This window comes from Apis dorsata, unplaced genomic scaffold, assembly GCF_000469605.1.
Source record: "Apis dorsata unplaced genomic scaffold, Apis dorsata 1.3 scaffold_200, whole genome shotgun sequence".
In the NCBI taxonomy this organism is placed as follows: Eukaryota; Metazoa; Arthropoda; class Insecta; order Hymenoptera; family Apidae; genus Apis; species Apis dorsata.
In genome coordinates this window covers 84,544-97,694 of record NW_006263484.1, presented here as the reverse complement: position 1 = coordinate 97,694, position 13,151 = coordinate 84,544, and the positions used below count along the sequence as shown (strand labels likewise).

General features: G+C 24.8%; 2 protein-coding genes across 2 annotated transcripts in view; both read right to left on the bottom strand.

Moving 5' to 3' along the window:
* Window positions 1-1,446: 1,446 nt before the first annotated feature.
* LOC102677842 (putative inorganic phosphate cotransporter) lies at window positions 1,447-9,489 on the bottom strand. Its single transcript, XM_006614930.2, has 7 exons — window positions 9,261-9,489; window positions 7,833-7,966; window positions 4,912-5,212; window positions 3,187-3,443; window positions 2,896-3,045; window positions 1,741-2,115; window positions 1,447-1,661 (listed from the first exon to the last, which is right to left on the bottom strand). Exons 1-7 carry the CDS (start codon window positions 9,313-9,315, stop codon window positions 1,497-1,499), a joined length of 1,437 nt encoding a protein of 478 aa, XP_006614993.1. The 5' UTR covers window positions 9,316-9,489; the 3' UTR covers window positions 1,447-1,496.
* A 606-nt stretch (window positions 9,490-10,095) lies between these two features.
* Window positions 10,096-13,151, bottom strand: part of LOC102677702 (structural maintenance of chromosomes protein 4) — a 6,007-nt gene continuing 2,951 nt past the window's right edge. The window contains exons 8-9 of the mRNA XM_031510091.1: window positions 10,963-13,091; window positions 10,096-10,349 (exon numbers count right to left, since the gene is read on the bottom strand). Of these exons, the coding sequence (XP_031365951.1) occupies window positions 10,217-10,349; window positions 10,963-13,091 (2,262 nt within the window). The 3' untranslated portion in view covers window positions 10,096-10,216. The remainder of the gene's footprint in view (window positions 10,350-10,962; window positions 13,092-13,151) is intronic.

Below are 13,151 nucleotides of genomic sequence, written 5' to 3'. Positions count from 1 at the left end.
TATATATATATATATATATTTGTGGATATACGTATTTATTTATACGCCAAGAAGACACGAAAAATCGTAAAAACATCGCTGGAATATTAAATTGTAACGTGTTATTATATTATCGATCGCATTGCGTTCACGTATCGATCGAAGCAAACGATATTTTGAACAATATTGACAATTACGATAAAATCGATAAAAATCGATCGTATCTCAATAATTAATCGATTTTTCGAATCCCGTGATGTAATAATTTTTGATTATAAGAATTCGTATCGTATGATCAAATGTCACGTGTTGTAACGAAAAAACTTGAAGAGTTGCATCTCGTTAAAAATCTCGGGAAGTAACGAAAAATTAGTTATTGTAATATTCATCGTCGCTTAAACTTTCTTTTACATCAAAAAACTTTCGAATCGAAACATTTTTTCATACATCGACAGTTGAATAATCAACGACAAAATAAAGTCAAAATATTATTCTAATATCTATGAGTGCAACGAGTACCATATCGATATATTATAATCGTATATTACAATCATATCTATTTGTGATACGTTCTTGTTTTTCTTCTTCTATCCTTATATTTATTCCTCACACATCAAACAGGAAACATAAGAAAATAGTCATTTTACGCACAAGTCATAATTTACAATGAACAATATTACGATACGTTTATAAATTTTATAAATAAACTTTTTATTTTATCAATTGTAATATATTTATTATATATTATAAACAATAAGAGATAAAAAGAATTCTTGTTGTTCAAATTTTTTTTAACAATCTATGTTAAAATATTGCTTCGAATTATTCAATATTATGAATATATTACGAACGTATTTAATTAATAATTAAAATCAAAAATGAAAACAATCTTTGTAGTTCGAATATGTAAATTAACGTTAAAAAAAATTGCATCAATATAACGTATGATTTATCGTATCGTTTAATGTTCATTGCGATATAATGTATATACATATATATTACATAATTATTATTATAAATTAATATAAATTTTTACATATAGGAATAAGTATATAGTATGTATATACTAGTAATATAAGTATCTAATTGAGTAGAAGAAAATGATATTTTATTAATATATTTACATCGAAACGCGATAAAAGGATATTTTTTATAAATGTTGCATCGTGTAAATATTCATATAATATAATTTTTTACTTTCGTTTCGTATAAATATAAATTAAATTAAAATTGGTCATAAATTTCTCGTAAAATATCATCACTTCACAAATAATTGTACCAATTTCTTCTGATTTAGATTAAATAAAATAGTTTCTCTATTTTTTTTTTTTTTTTACTTCAATTTCTAACTTATATTATATAACTAAATTTATATATATTATTAAATTTAACATTTTTGAGCAATGCGACTAGTTAACTTTTAAGTACGGAAATTTATTATCATATTGTACTTATCGTTGGTATTCGATTAATTTGTTAATTTGTATACATATACTCACATATATATCTTTAAATGTTCATACAACCGTTAATTCTTTGTCACTTTGTTTTTGAGGATTCGCAGTTTTTGGATTGTTCCATGGTTGAATCTCAGTGCTGCCAAATATGATAAAAATTAAATTTCCTAAAATATAAATTGCGGCGGACAAATAAAACACTATGTTCCATTGGGTAACGTTTTTCTGTAAAAAATATATTAATATAATTATCTAATTTGTTAATAACTTAACTTAAAGAAAATCAATTCGATTAATAATATACTTTTTGCGTTACGATGAGGCCGCAAACCATTGGTGCAATTATCGCGACGATGGATGCGATACAATTGGTGATAGACATCATTCTACCGGCGAAATTCGGACTTAGATCGATGTGATTAATTTGAAATCCGCATAGAGAACCAGCGTTTAACCCTACAGCTATCACAAGAATAATTACAGCCACTTTGTGATCCTGCACCGACATCGCTGCAAGACAAATCAACGCTATCGCTGGTCCCCAGTGTGCGATCGTGTTGCAAACTTTTCTAATTATTCCTGCCGAGATACCCTTCTTTAAAGCATAATCGGCCAGCCAGCATACCGGAAAACTTAAGATCCACATCACTAAATAGGGAAGCGCCGATATCATACCATTCTGAAAAAAAAAGAAAGATATATGAATATATGTATGTATGTATATAGAAAATATATAAATATATAAAAAAATCTGATACAATTTTCTTTTTTCTTTCCCCCGATATTATATTATCTATATCATCTTTATTCCATCAATCGATTTCCAATTTTGAAATTTGATACTGTATTACCCGATGTAGGTAACTTGTTCGATGTACAAAGCTTGCTCATCAGATAAATTACGAGTAACATTATAAATACAATTATATAATTATAAATACAATTATATTAATTCTTATATATATAGATATTAAGTATACGATAATATTTTTCGACTGTAAAAACCGTATATTTTTATATCAATAATTATCAAATTATGCGAAAGAAAAAAATTAAAGAAAAAATGGTGTCAAGTTTAATTATAACAATCATTTTTTTTTGAAATTTTAAATTGTTCAATTTTATAAAAATAAGTTCGTATATCTTTGTTTCAAAGTAAATTTCTTTCCATTCTTCTATTTTTCTAACTGATATAATCTTTCTATTGTTCCAATTGATATAAAATATATAAAATGTGATACATGGATAAGATAAGTAACGAATACGACGAATAAGCTATACATTCACTTTTCTTCATCTCGTTTTTTCGATAATATTCGTTATATTCTATTACTAAAAACAATTTGATAAAAAAGCATTGAAATAATTTTCTTATCATAAAAATATAATCTTTTCGATGGTCGAATGTTTAAATTTAATAAAATTAAATTAATCAAAGATAAAATAAATTCTTACTTACATCTACCAAATTATATTCCAAAACGTCATTCATATAAGTTGGTAATTCCGTGATAAGAGTCCAATAACCCCAATTTTGTCCGCAATGCACAATTATTAGAGCCCACATCGGCACCGATGTGAAAATAGCTTTCCACGGTGTTCTCATCGCCTTTAATAATAAATCATAATCAAAACATAAAACGATAAATAATTATACAAAGTATAGATACATTCATTGTTATATTATATTTTATAGACGATTTCTTTCTTTTTTTCGATCATTGAGATAAGAAAAGAAATAAATTCTTACCGTTTCGCTGCTCGGTTTTTCTTTTTCCTCGCTACTTTTTAAACTGTTTTCGATATATCGCCTTTCTCTCTCCGATATTCGCGAATGCTTAGAAGGACTGTCCGAACCAAATACGAAGAATATAATGCCCCAAATCACGGCCAAAGCGCCAAATACGTAAAAAATAGATGGCCAGCCGGCACTCGATGACGCTAACAATCCAGAAATTGGAAAACAAATCACGGTACCGAATTGTGCACCGGCGTAAGCAAGTGTTCCTAAAATTAAAAAAAAAATATTAAGCGTTATGTATAATTGGATTATGATTCAATTGTGTACAATCGGCGAATGTTTTAGCGAAATTTTATGCAACGTGAATAAATTCTAATAACAAAATTGATTATTAATTGATAATTGAATAAATTGATTACGTCAAAATAACGTATATTCTACGTCTATTCTATATCTTATTCTTCAATTAATATTCCAATATACAAATATTCGACAAATTCATTCATATTATTTTCTATACATAGTATGAAAATGATATTTATTCAATATCGATGTTGTCTTAAAAATTTAAAAATTCGTGCATTTTATAAGGAATATTTCAAAATGTGATGTAAAAACTTTCGAATATAACTTAAAATTAACTATTTTTCGATTAGAAATACGAATACGAATAAACTATTAATAGACGATTACTCTATGTGCGAAAAATAAGGAAAAAAAATATGGAATAAAATTTTATCGCTTAAACATTTGTTTCCGGGAAAATTTCGAAAGGAATATGCATAAGCGATGGATTCTCGAGTTCAATTGTCTTTTTTTTTTTGTTCGAAAATGAATAAACCTCGAATGAAAAAATTGCATTCCATATTTTTCATTAATTTTTTTCACACGGTATCATCCACTATCCGATCGTATCATCAGAATATATGTACACGTATGCGTATATATCCTGTATTTTATATAAATACAAAGAAGGTTAATATTCAAAATTCAAATTCTCAACATGTACGGTAAATTATAGATTTACCACACGTGTCGAAATAGAGGTTATGGAATCGCCGTTCATCCAAGGGTACGCGTATTCGATATTCAGGGATAATTCTTTATAGCTTCTTCCTCGCTTAATTCGAAGTACGAGTATGACATAATTACGAAAGGAATAGTGGGGAAGAATAGGAAGGTCGTAAACCAAGTAAAGTTATGTTGTAAACTTAAGCGATACGATCGATTAGTGGAATAAAATTCAAGGTTGAAAAAAATGTATACTATATCACGTTAAAATCATACTTGTACGATGACTATGAACGAATCTACATTTAAGTAGCTCGTGTTGTCTCATTATACACGCGATAAATGAATTTTGCATGTCTTTTGGTAAAGACATGCAAATCGTTCCGATTTACACTTGCTGCACAAACACGAATGCATCTCGAACGAATCGATCGATCGATATTCGCTACCGTTTCTTCCCGTTGAACGATATATCGAATAAATATCATATATATCGATAAATATTAAATATTAAAACTTGCTGGAGAAGCAAAGCAATTGACGCGAAATGAAAAATTAACGTACATATACGTTATATGTGATATAAATTACATTCAAATTGAACACTCAAATTAATGCAACGTTAATAAATAGTTAATAATAGTTAATTGGATTGAAGAAATATAAAAAGTTTGAAAATATGGAAAATAAAATTAATAAGAGGATATTATTAAATACTCTCACCGAGTCGTGCTCGTTCAGTCGGTGGTGCCCACTTAGAAAGAAGGGTGTGTATACTCGGTAACAGGCAACTCTGAGAAAGTCCCATGCCTACCCTACAAGCACAGACAGCCAAATAACCACCGTAATGGGCAAGAGTTGGTGTCAAAATATTCAAGATTCCGCAAAGTAGCAGTCCGAAACTCAATAATTTTTGAGCACTCCAAAATGCCGCTATATAACCACTTGGTATTTGCATGATCGTATAGCCCCAAAAAAAAGAGGAGAGTATTGTTGCACTTTCGGTTGACGACCAATTGTAAACCTAATTACACACGATAAAAACGATTTTTATTACAAATGTTCGTAAATGGAAATCTCTAAAATAATCAAATCTCAAGATAATAGAAATAGACCGTTTTGTTTTAATTAAATTTTTTTTTCTCTCTATCACCACGTCACCACGTTCATGTGCGTGCTCCTATAAATTATTTCGATTTAAATATCGTAAAATCGTTTACAACAATGAATGATTCGAACTCATTCCTATTGACCTATCGTAAAAAAACTTGATACACGGAGATTTTGAAAATATTTTATTTTTAAATATCCATCGTTTTTTTAACTTACTTTTGAAAAGAAAAGGTAACGGATAAACAAAAATATATAAGGTATAATGATAAGTAATGATAATACGTAAATAATACGATTCGTTATAAATATTGTTAAAGCTTTATCAGTTTCATTGCATAATAATATATACAGTAATGTGATAATAAAACACACATATATTATATAATGTGGTAACTGGATGTGCTTCTATCATTCTATATTTCGTACGTTATTCGATAATTTATGTTACATTACCAAACGCGTATACGGAAATATCGAGTATTGAATATCCATTGTGTATATTATATGAATGGAAAATATGGATATAGAAGGAAGATAGATTATAAATAAAGGATAGATTATACCGTAATTGTAAGTATATTTTCTTTAGAATTCTTTTGTTATCGGACTATATAAGTAAGATAAGTCCTAGGTAAGATCAAGTTGCAATAATTCTCATCAATCATATTGTTTCAGATTCATTGTGTAAATTCATTGTGTAAAACCATTGAATCATCAAAAATTGTATTAATATTTTTTCCATATATTTTTTATGAGGTCGACCGAGATATTGTTTGATCCGTATTTATCAAAAGAGATAATATTGTTGTTTGTTATTGTTGAAAAATTTTACTTGCCATAATAATATTATTTTATCACATTTTATTTTATTTTATTATATATCATTTTTATTAAATTCACTATTTTAAATTCAACCACTGATATATAAATAATTATTAAGTTAAATACGAAGAATTGTTTTTTCGTGTAAAATTTTCTTTTTATGGGAAATAAGTCGAATGATTCATTTTGTCCTATATCCACATATAGCGCTTACATTCTTAACGTTATATAATATACGAGCAAATAATATTACCAAAGTCGTTAAGTTTATCTAGATATTTTTACAATACACTACTAAATGTATTGTTGCAGAAGAATTTTTTGAAATTTTTATGGAAAATGATTATTTTCCTCAATATTTTGATATATCGTTACCGTTTATTACATATATATAAACAAGTTTTTCTCTCTTTTATTAAATTATTATAAAAACAACAACTCATCATTGATATATTTATATCAAATCATGTAAAGATGACATGACATATATTTCGATGATATATTTGATACCATCGTATCTATTTAAAAATCGAAATCAATAATGTACTTAAAAAAAAAAAAAAAAAAATTTTAAATATTTATTTACTGTTTTCTCTTCTCTTTTCTTCTTTTTTTCTTTTTCTTTAATAGATATTATTATATATCTTTATCATATCATATATATCTTTCTAAATTAATATTAATATAAATATGTCTGATGGAAAATTTCTCTATCCAATTATCCAAGTATAGTATCTGTTTTTCCTTAACAATAATTTTTATAATTCATTTCATAATTCAAAGATTGCGTATTCAATGGAAATATACTTCGTATATATGTAGAGACGAATATCTATGCAACATATATACATAAATATTTTCATTTATTTATCACTCAAAGTTCATCACTTAATTCTAAAATAACGCAATTAAGTACTAATAATATTCAACGTCTATTATACAAATTTAAAGAAGATTAAGCGTTTCGTAAGACTTATTACACACATACCGATATCTAGATATACATTAGATTTATTCTTTAAACATTCATTTACGTAAGAGATCAATATTTTTATTTATTAAATTTATATAATTTATAAGAGAATATATTTCAATTTTAATTTCATAAAATTTCTCCATTTTTTTCTTACAATTCGATCTTAATGGCAATAAGTAAAAAATACCGATTATTTTAATAAAGTTATTATTATCGTGTTGCCTACAAATTACAAATTTTCTATAGTAATTTAAAAAAAATATATATATATGCAAATAAGATATATAAAAAAAAAAGTTTTGTGACTATCTCTCTAAAAATATAATTACCTATGCCAGAAAAAAATAAATTTTAAATTAATGTTGCTAGTTTCGATAACAGTTATGCGATATATATAACAAAAAATGAATATGTCGCTTTTTTAAAAAGTATTTCTCATCCTCTAGAAATTCATTAATAATTTTATTTTATTTTTATTCTTTAAAATAATTTAAGATATTTCATCATTAATATTGTTCGATTGTTCTTTTTCATCGCATTTGAATATTAGAATATAAAATTGATTTAATAAGTTGTTAATTTTATCGTTAATTACTTATTGTTAGTCGGCAATGAAGAGATATTTAATGAAAATTTAATATCTTAGAGTTTTTATTACTTATGCCGAATATATACGAAAACTTAACTGAAATTTAAACATTAAAATTATTATATGATTTAATATACAAGTTACCTCGAATTGATAACTATTGGACTCGTTCTGTGTCATTGGCACAATAGCTACCGACATGCTCACTCGAAGAGAATATCCTATCACCATCCCTAAGAAATGTAGAAAAACTTGCAAATGTCTGATTCCAAGTTTACCTGAAATAACACAATTTATATTTTTCTTTTTTTTTTTTAACATACATTTTACATATATCGTAAGCATTATAAAATAAAAATTAATATTAATATTATATATTCCGTTCTCTCTATAATCTCTATCAAGAATCTAAATTGAGGATAATTAATAAATAAAAAATTTATTTCAAAAATTAAAATAAAAAAAAGAGAGAAAAAATTTTCAAAGGTTATTTAATAAATTATCTCTAATATAACATAGAAAAAACACGATAAATATAGATAATTAGATAACATTATAACAAAGACTTGAATAAAAATCAACGATACATAATAAGATTCGATAATTAAATTTAATATCAAAAAAAATTTAATTAGTACAGCAGGGTTTGATAAATTTTCCTCTTCCTTCCCAGCAATTTCAATTTCTTTGATAATTTAAGAAAATGTATAATGTAAAGCATTGACATATTTTTTTTTTATTAAAAACCCGATAACTAATTTTTAAATAATATAAATATAACGCATATTGTTAATTTTTGTTATCTTTTAAATTGTTTTGAAATTCTTATATCTTTCTACGGAATATATAAACAAAATCATTACACCAGTTAAATATTTTTAGTTAAATTAGAGTTAAATTAATATTAATAAGTTGCTCGTTATATTTTATAAATTTCTTTTCAGTTTTTTGTATTTTATTTTATTTTTTGCATTTTTATATTTTCAATTATTTAAAAAGATATATAAAATACAATAATAATAAAATGAAAACTATATTTCTTAATTTAATCATAAAAAAATAAAGGATAAAATTAAATTTGAACAATCTTTTAGACAGAGATTAATAATAATAAATGTTTTACGATTGTATAAGAATATTATTACAGATAAAATAGATGTTTAACATCGAGTACATCAATCATACGTTATATTTTTAAAATTTCATTGACAAAAAAATATCATTTAATGTTATATTTTTATAATTATATATAATATAAAACTAATATTTTTATTATAATTTTAATTGCTTTTACAAAATATAAATTATTAACTTTCTTCTTCTTTCTCAATTATTACAATTATTAATTATCAATTATTCAAAACGACAAATCCAATTATAAATAATTTATAAACTTTACTGAAAAATAAACAAATATATGTAATGTAAATATACTAAATTATAATTATTCAAATAATACTTAATGCAAGTCAGATTTCACTGTTTTTGTTCAAATTCACTATTTCAAAAACATTATTTACCAATAATTTCAAAAACATTAATTTTAAATAAAAAAAAAAAAACATTATTTACCAATAATATTTGTTGTCTCTTTTTGTACATTCTGGACGAGTTCCTCGTTCTTCATGGCTGTAATTTCCAATACTATCAAACACAGACTGTTCAAATTCTAATCTGTTACTCGATGATACTTATATCGAACATATCTACTCCCCGCCTACTGTCTGCAACCTCTCTTTTTCCTTTACAAATCTATCCCACTTCTTCGCAATTAGTTTCGAATGTTTGCTTCGTCGGAGTTTGAAAGAAAACTGAAGTGACATGTCTCGTACAAACAAAAAAGATAATCAACAATTTTATTGAATTACACTTGACTTGTGATAACGATTATGGAATGTTTGGGCAGAAATAATATATTCAAAAATCTTCTTTTTTTTTTTTTTTTTTTTTTTTTTTTTTTTTTTTTTTTTTTTTTTTTTTAAGACAACTTAAATTATCATTCAATTATTCTTTTCAATAATAATACACGAATCTAAAATGATATTTATTGTATTATTATATTTTATTATATTTATATATGTACGTACATATAAAATTATATAGAAATAATATTGTTATTTACAATATTTATTAAAAATGTTCAAAAATTTTCATTTACATGTCATTTACAGTATAAAGTTTCAATTGATTTATATACAAAATTGTCATTTTCTTTATGTATAAAACGGTTTATGAATTTCAATATATTTTATAGCTAATGTCTTAAGATAATAACATTTTATAATATTTAATTAGATTTTTATATTACAACTGTATATATCGTAATTATCATGTTTATTAAATTATATACAAATATGTATATTTTTAAGTCATTTGTATATTATTTAAAATTATTTTAAACTTAAACTTAAAACTTACATAAAATTTTATTTTATTCCAATCTACATTATATTTTATATATCTATATAGAAATATATCTTTACATATGTAAAATTTTAACAGAAATACATTATCTTACATCTCGTATTTTATATTTTAAGCTTCTTTTTTAAAGATCTATTGCAATTAGTTGTATTAGTTGTATTAGTTGTATTACTATTTGAACATTCATCTTTATCAGGTATTTTCTCCGGTGTTGGACATAAACCTAATTCAGGCAATCTGAAAGATAAAAAAAAAAATATAGATATTTAATTTTACATACAAGCTTATATAAAATTTCAATGTATTTATTTTCCTTAAGTAATAAGTAATTAAATTTAAAAAAAATCAAATATTAAATATGATTTTCTTTGTTATATAATTTTAATTTTAATCTATATTTATAATTACCACATTATATTGATATTTATAAAGTAATTTAATATTAGTTTTATCATTGTAATAATTTTATCTTTTTTAAATTTAATAATTATAATAATTAAAGAAAAAAATATTTAAGTTTTCATACTTCTATAAAATTTTCTATTATTTGAAAAATATTTTTTGTAAATTAATGAAAAATATTGCTTGTATTATTTTTATTTTTATATAAATTATAAATATTATTAATCCTATTTATAATTTTTATTATTTAAAAATTTCAGGAATCAGGAACCAGGAAAGTCATTGACTAATCTTTTTTTATCATAAATATTTTATCATAATTTTATCATATATAAAATAATGATAATTATATTCTGATGAATTAAATTTTTTAATAAATTTTTGAAATTTAATCGATCTAACTTTTAAAATTAAGCAATTACATAATATTAAAATAATTTCTACTTACGTTATATTTTCATTTTGTTTTTGTGTTTTACAATTTTCTTTTTGTTGACTTGTTTGCATATTATTAAATTTTTGTACTTGTGTCCAATATCCACTTTTCAAAGTATTTTGTGTCGGAGGAGCAATTCCATTTTTTTCATAATATTTTTTCAAATCAACTGTAACACTTTTTGTACAATTATATGTTTTATATATTCCAACCAGATAGTCCGCAAGTTCAAACATATTAGATCTTAAAGATATAATTATAAATTGTGCATTTTTTGTTCTTTCCTTGATATAATTTCCAACAATTGAAACATTTTTAAAATCTAAGGCAGCATCTATCTCATCCATAAAGTATAAAGGAGTCGGTTTATAATGATGTAATGCAAATACAAGAGCTAAAGAACTCAATGTCTTTTCACCACCGCTAAGATTACAAATATTTTTCCAAGATTTTTTGGGAGGTCTTACGCTAAAAGCAATTCCTTCGCTAAAAGGATCTAAGGAGTCGACCAATTCTAATTCAGCATCACCTCCTAACGTAATCATTTGATACATCTCTTTCAATTTGTCAGTAATAATAGTAAAACCTGCAAGAAATTCTTGTATTTTACGACGTCTTGTCGTTTCATAAATATCTCTTATTCTATTGCGTTCAATCGTTATCTTTTCTACGTCGGTAACACGTTGTAAATATAATGCATCTTTTTCTTTATATTCTGCGATAAGTTGCATATTCGGAACTTCGGTAGGTAATCTTTTCTTAATTTTCTGCAAATTACCTATAAGAACATTTTCATCCAATTCACTAAGTTCCTCTTCTCTTAATTCTTTCAATTCTTCGATACTTTCACCGGGTATTACTTGAAGTTTTAAATCATTTATTCTTTTTGTATAATCTAGACATTTTTGTTTCAATTTTTTAATTAAATTTTTATATTCGTCTAATTTCTGATCAAGATCTATTTTAATTGTCTTTATTTTATTCTCTCTAGCCTGTAAATCATTTAATTCTTCTTTGAAAGATGACACAGCTTCATCTCTTTCCGAAAGAGCTTCCGTAAGTTCATCAAGTTTTTTTAAATATTCCTTTCCCTGTACTTCTAAATCTTGTTTTTCCTTTTGAAAATTACGAAGCTTTTCTTCACTAGTATGTATATCATTTTCTAAACAAACTATTCGTTGTTCGATTTTTTTAACATTTCTCTCAGCTGTTTTAATAGCAACTTGGAATTTACATATTTCAGCTTTAGTCGCATCAATTAATTTACATAGTTCAGCCACTTTTTTTTGCTGACTTTTAACAGAGTTTCCTGATAATGTTTCTATTTCTTTATTAATCCGAATTACTTGATCTTCGATATTTTTTGAATTTTCTTGCACTTTTTCCAGAGTATTTTTAGCAGTGTTCATCGCATTTTTTAATTGTTCAACTTTTTGCGGGTTCGATACTGAATTTACAGTTTTTTTTTCTTGAACTTTAATTTGCCCCAACAATGAAGGTTTTTGTTCCTCCAATGTTCTCAATTCAATATTTAATTTTTCCTTATTAATTTTCATATTCCTTAAATCTACGTTTAAATTATGAATCTGATTTTCCAGAGACTGAGATCTAATTTTAAACTGATTGCACTCTTCGTAAGTTTTATTCAAATTTGATTGTAATATTTCTATATCTATCGAAGAAAGTTCATTTTTCAAAATTTGTTGTCCTATTCTCCCTCTTAACACTGTTCTCCCACCTCCACTCATTGTGCCCGATAATTCGATTAATTCACCTTTTAATGTAACTACTCTGAAACGTTTATGACCATATGCGATTCGTGTTGCTTGATCTAAATTATCTGCTACTAATGTATCTTGTAATCCATAATAAAATGCCGGTAATACTCTTTCGTCTTCTACGCGTATAAGATCAAAAAGTCTTGGAACATTTTCAGGAGTTTGTATCTTTTGTTTACACCTCGATAAAAAACGTTGTTGTTTTTCTAGAGGTATAAACGTTGCACGCCCAATATCATTTTGTCGAAGAAATGTTATACATATTTGTGCAGTTGTTACGGTATCTACTACAATGTTATCTAGAGGACCACATGCTGTTGAAACTGCAATATCATATTTGACATCTATAGCACCAAGATCACCCTATACATGTTAAAAAAAAATGAATTTTATAAAATTTTATGTAATAATACTTACACATAT

What these genes read in the sequence shown, in the direction of transcription:
- LOC102677842 (XM_006614930.2), bottom strand. Translation starts at nt 9,315, where the DNA reads ATGAAGAACGAGGAACTCGTCCAGAATGTACAAAAAGAGACAACAAAT. An exon ending in CCAATAGTTATCAATTCGAG is followed by an intron (nt 5,213 to 7,832) that starts GTAACTTGTATA and finishes GTGTGTAATTAG; the next exon opens with GTTTACAATTGGTCGTCAAC. An exon ending in GCCTCATCGTAACGCAAAAA is followed by an intron (nt 1,662 to 1,740) that starts GTATATTATTAA and finishes TATTTTTTACAG; the next exon opens with AAAAACGTTACCCAATGGAA.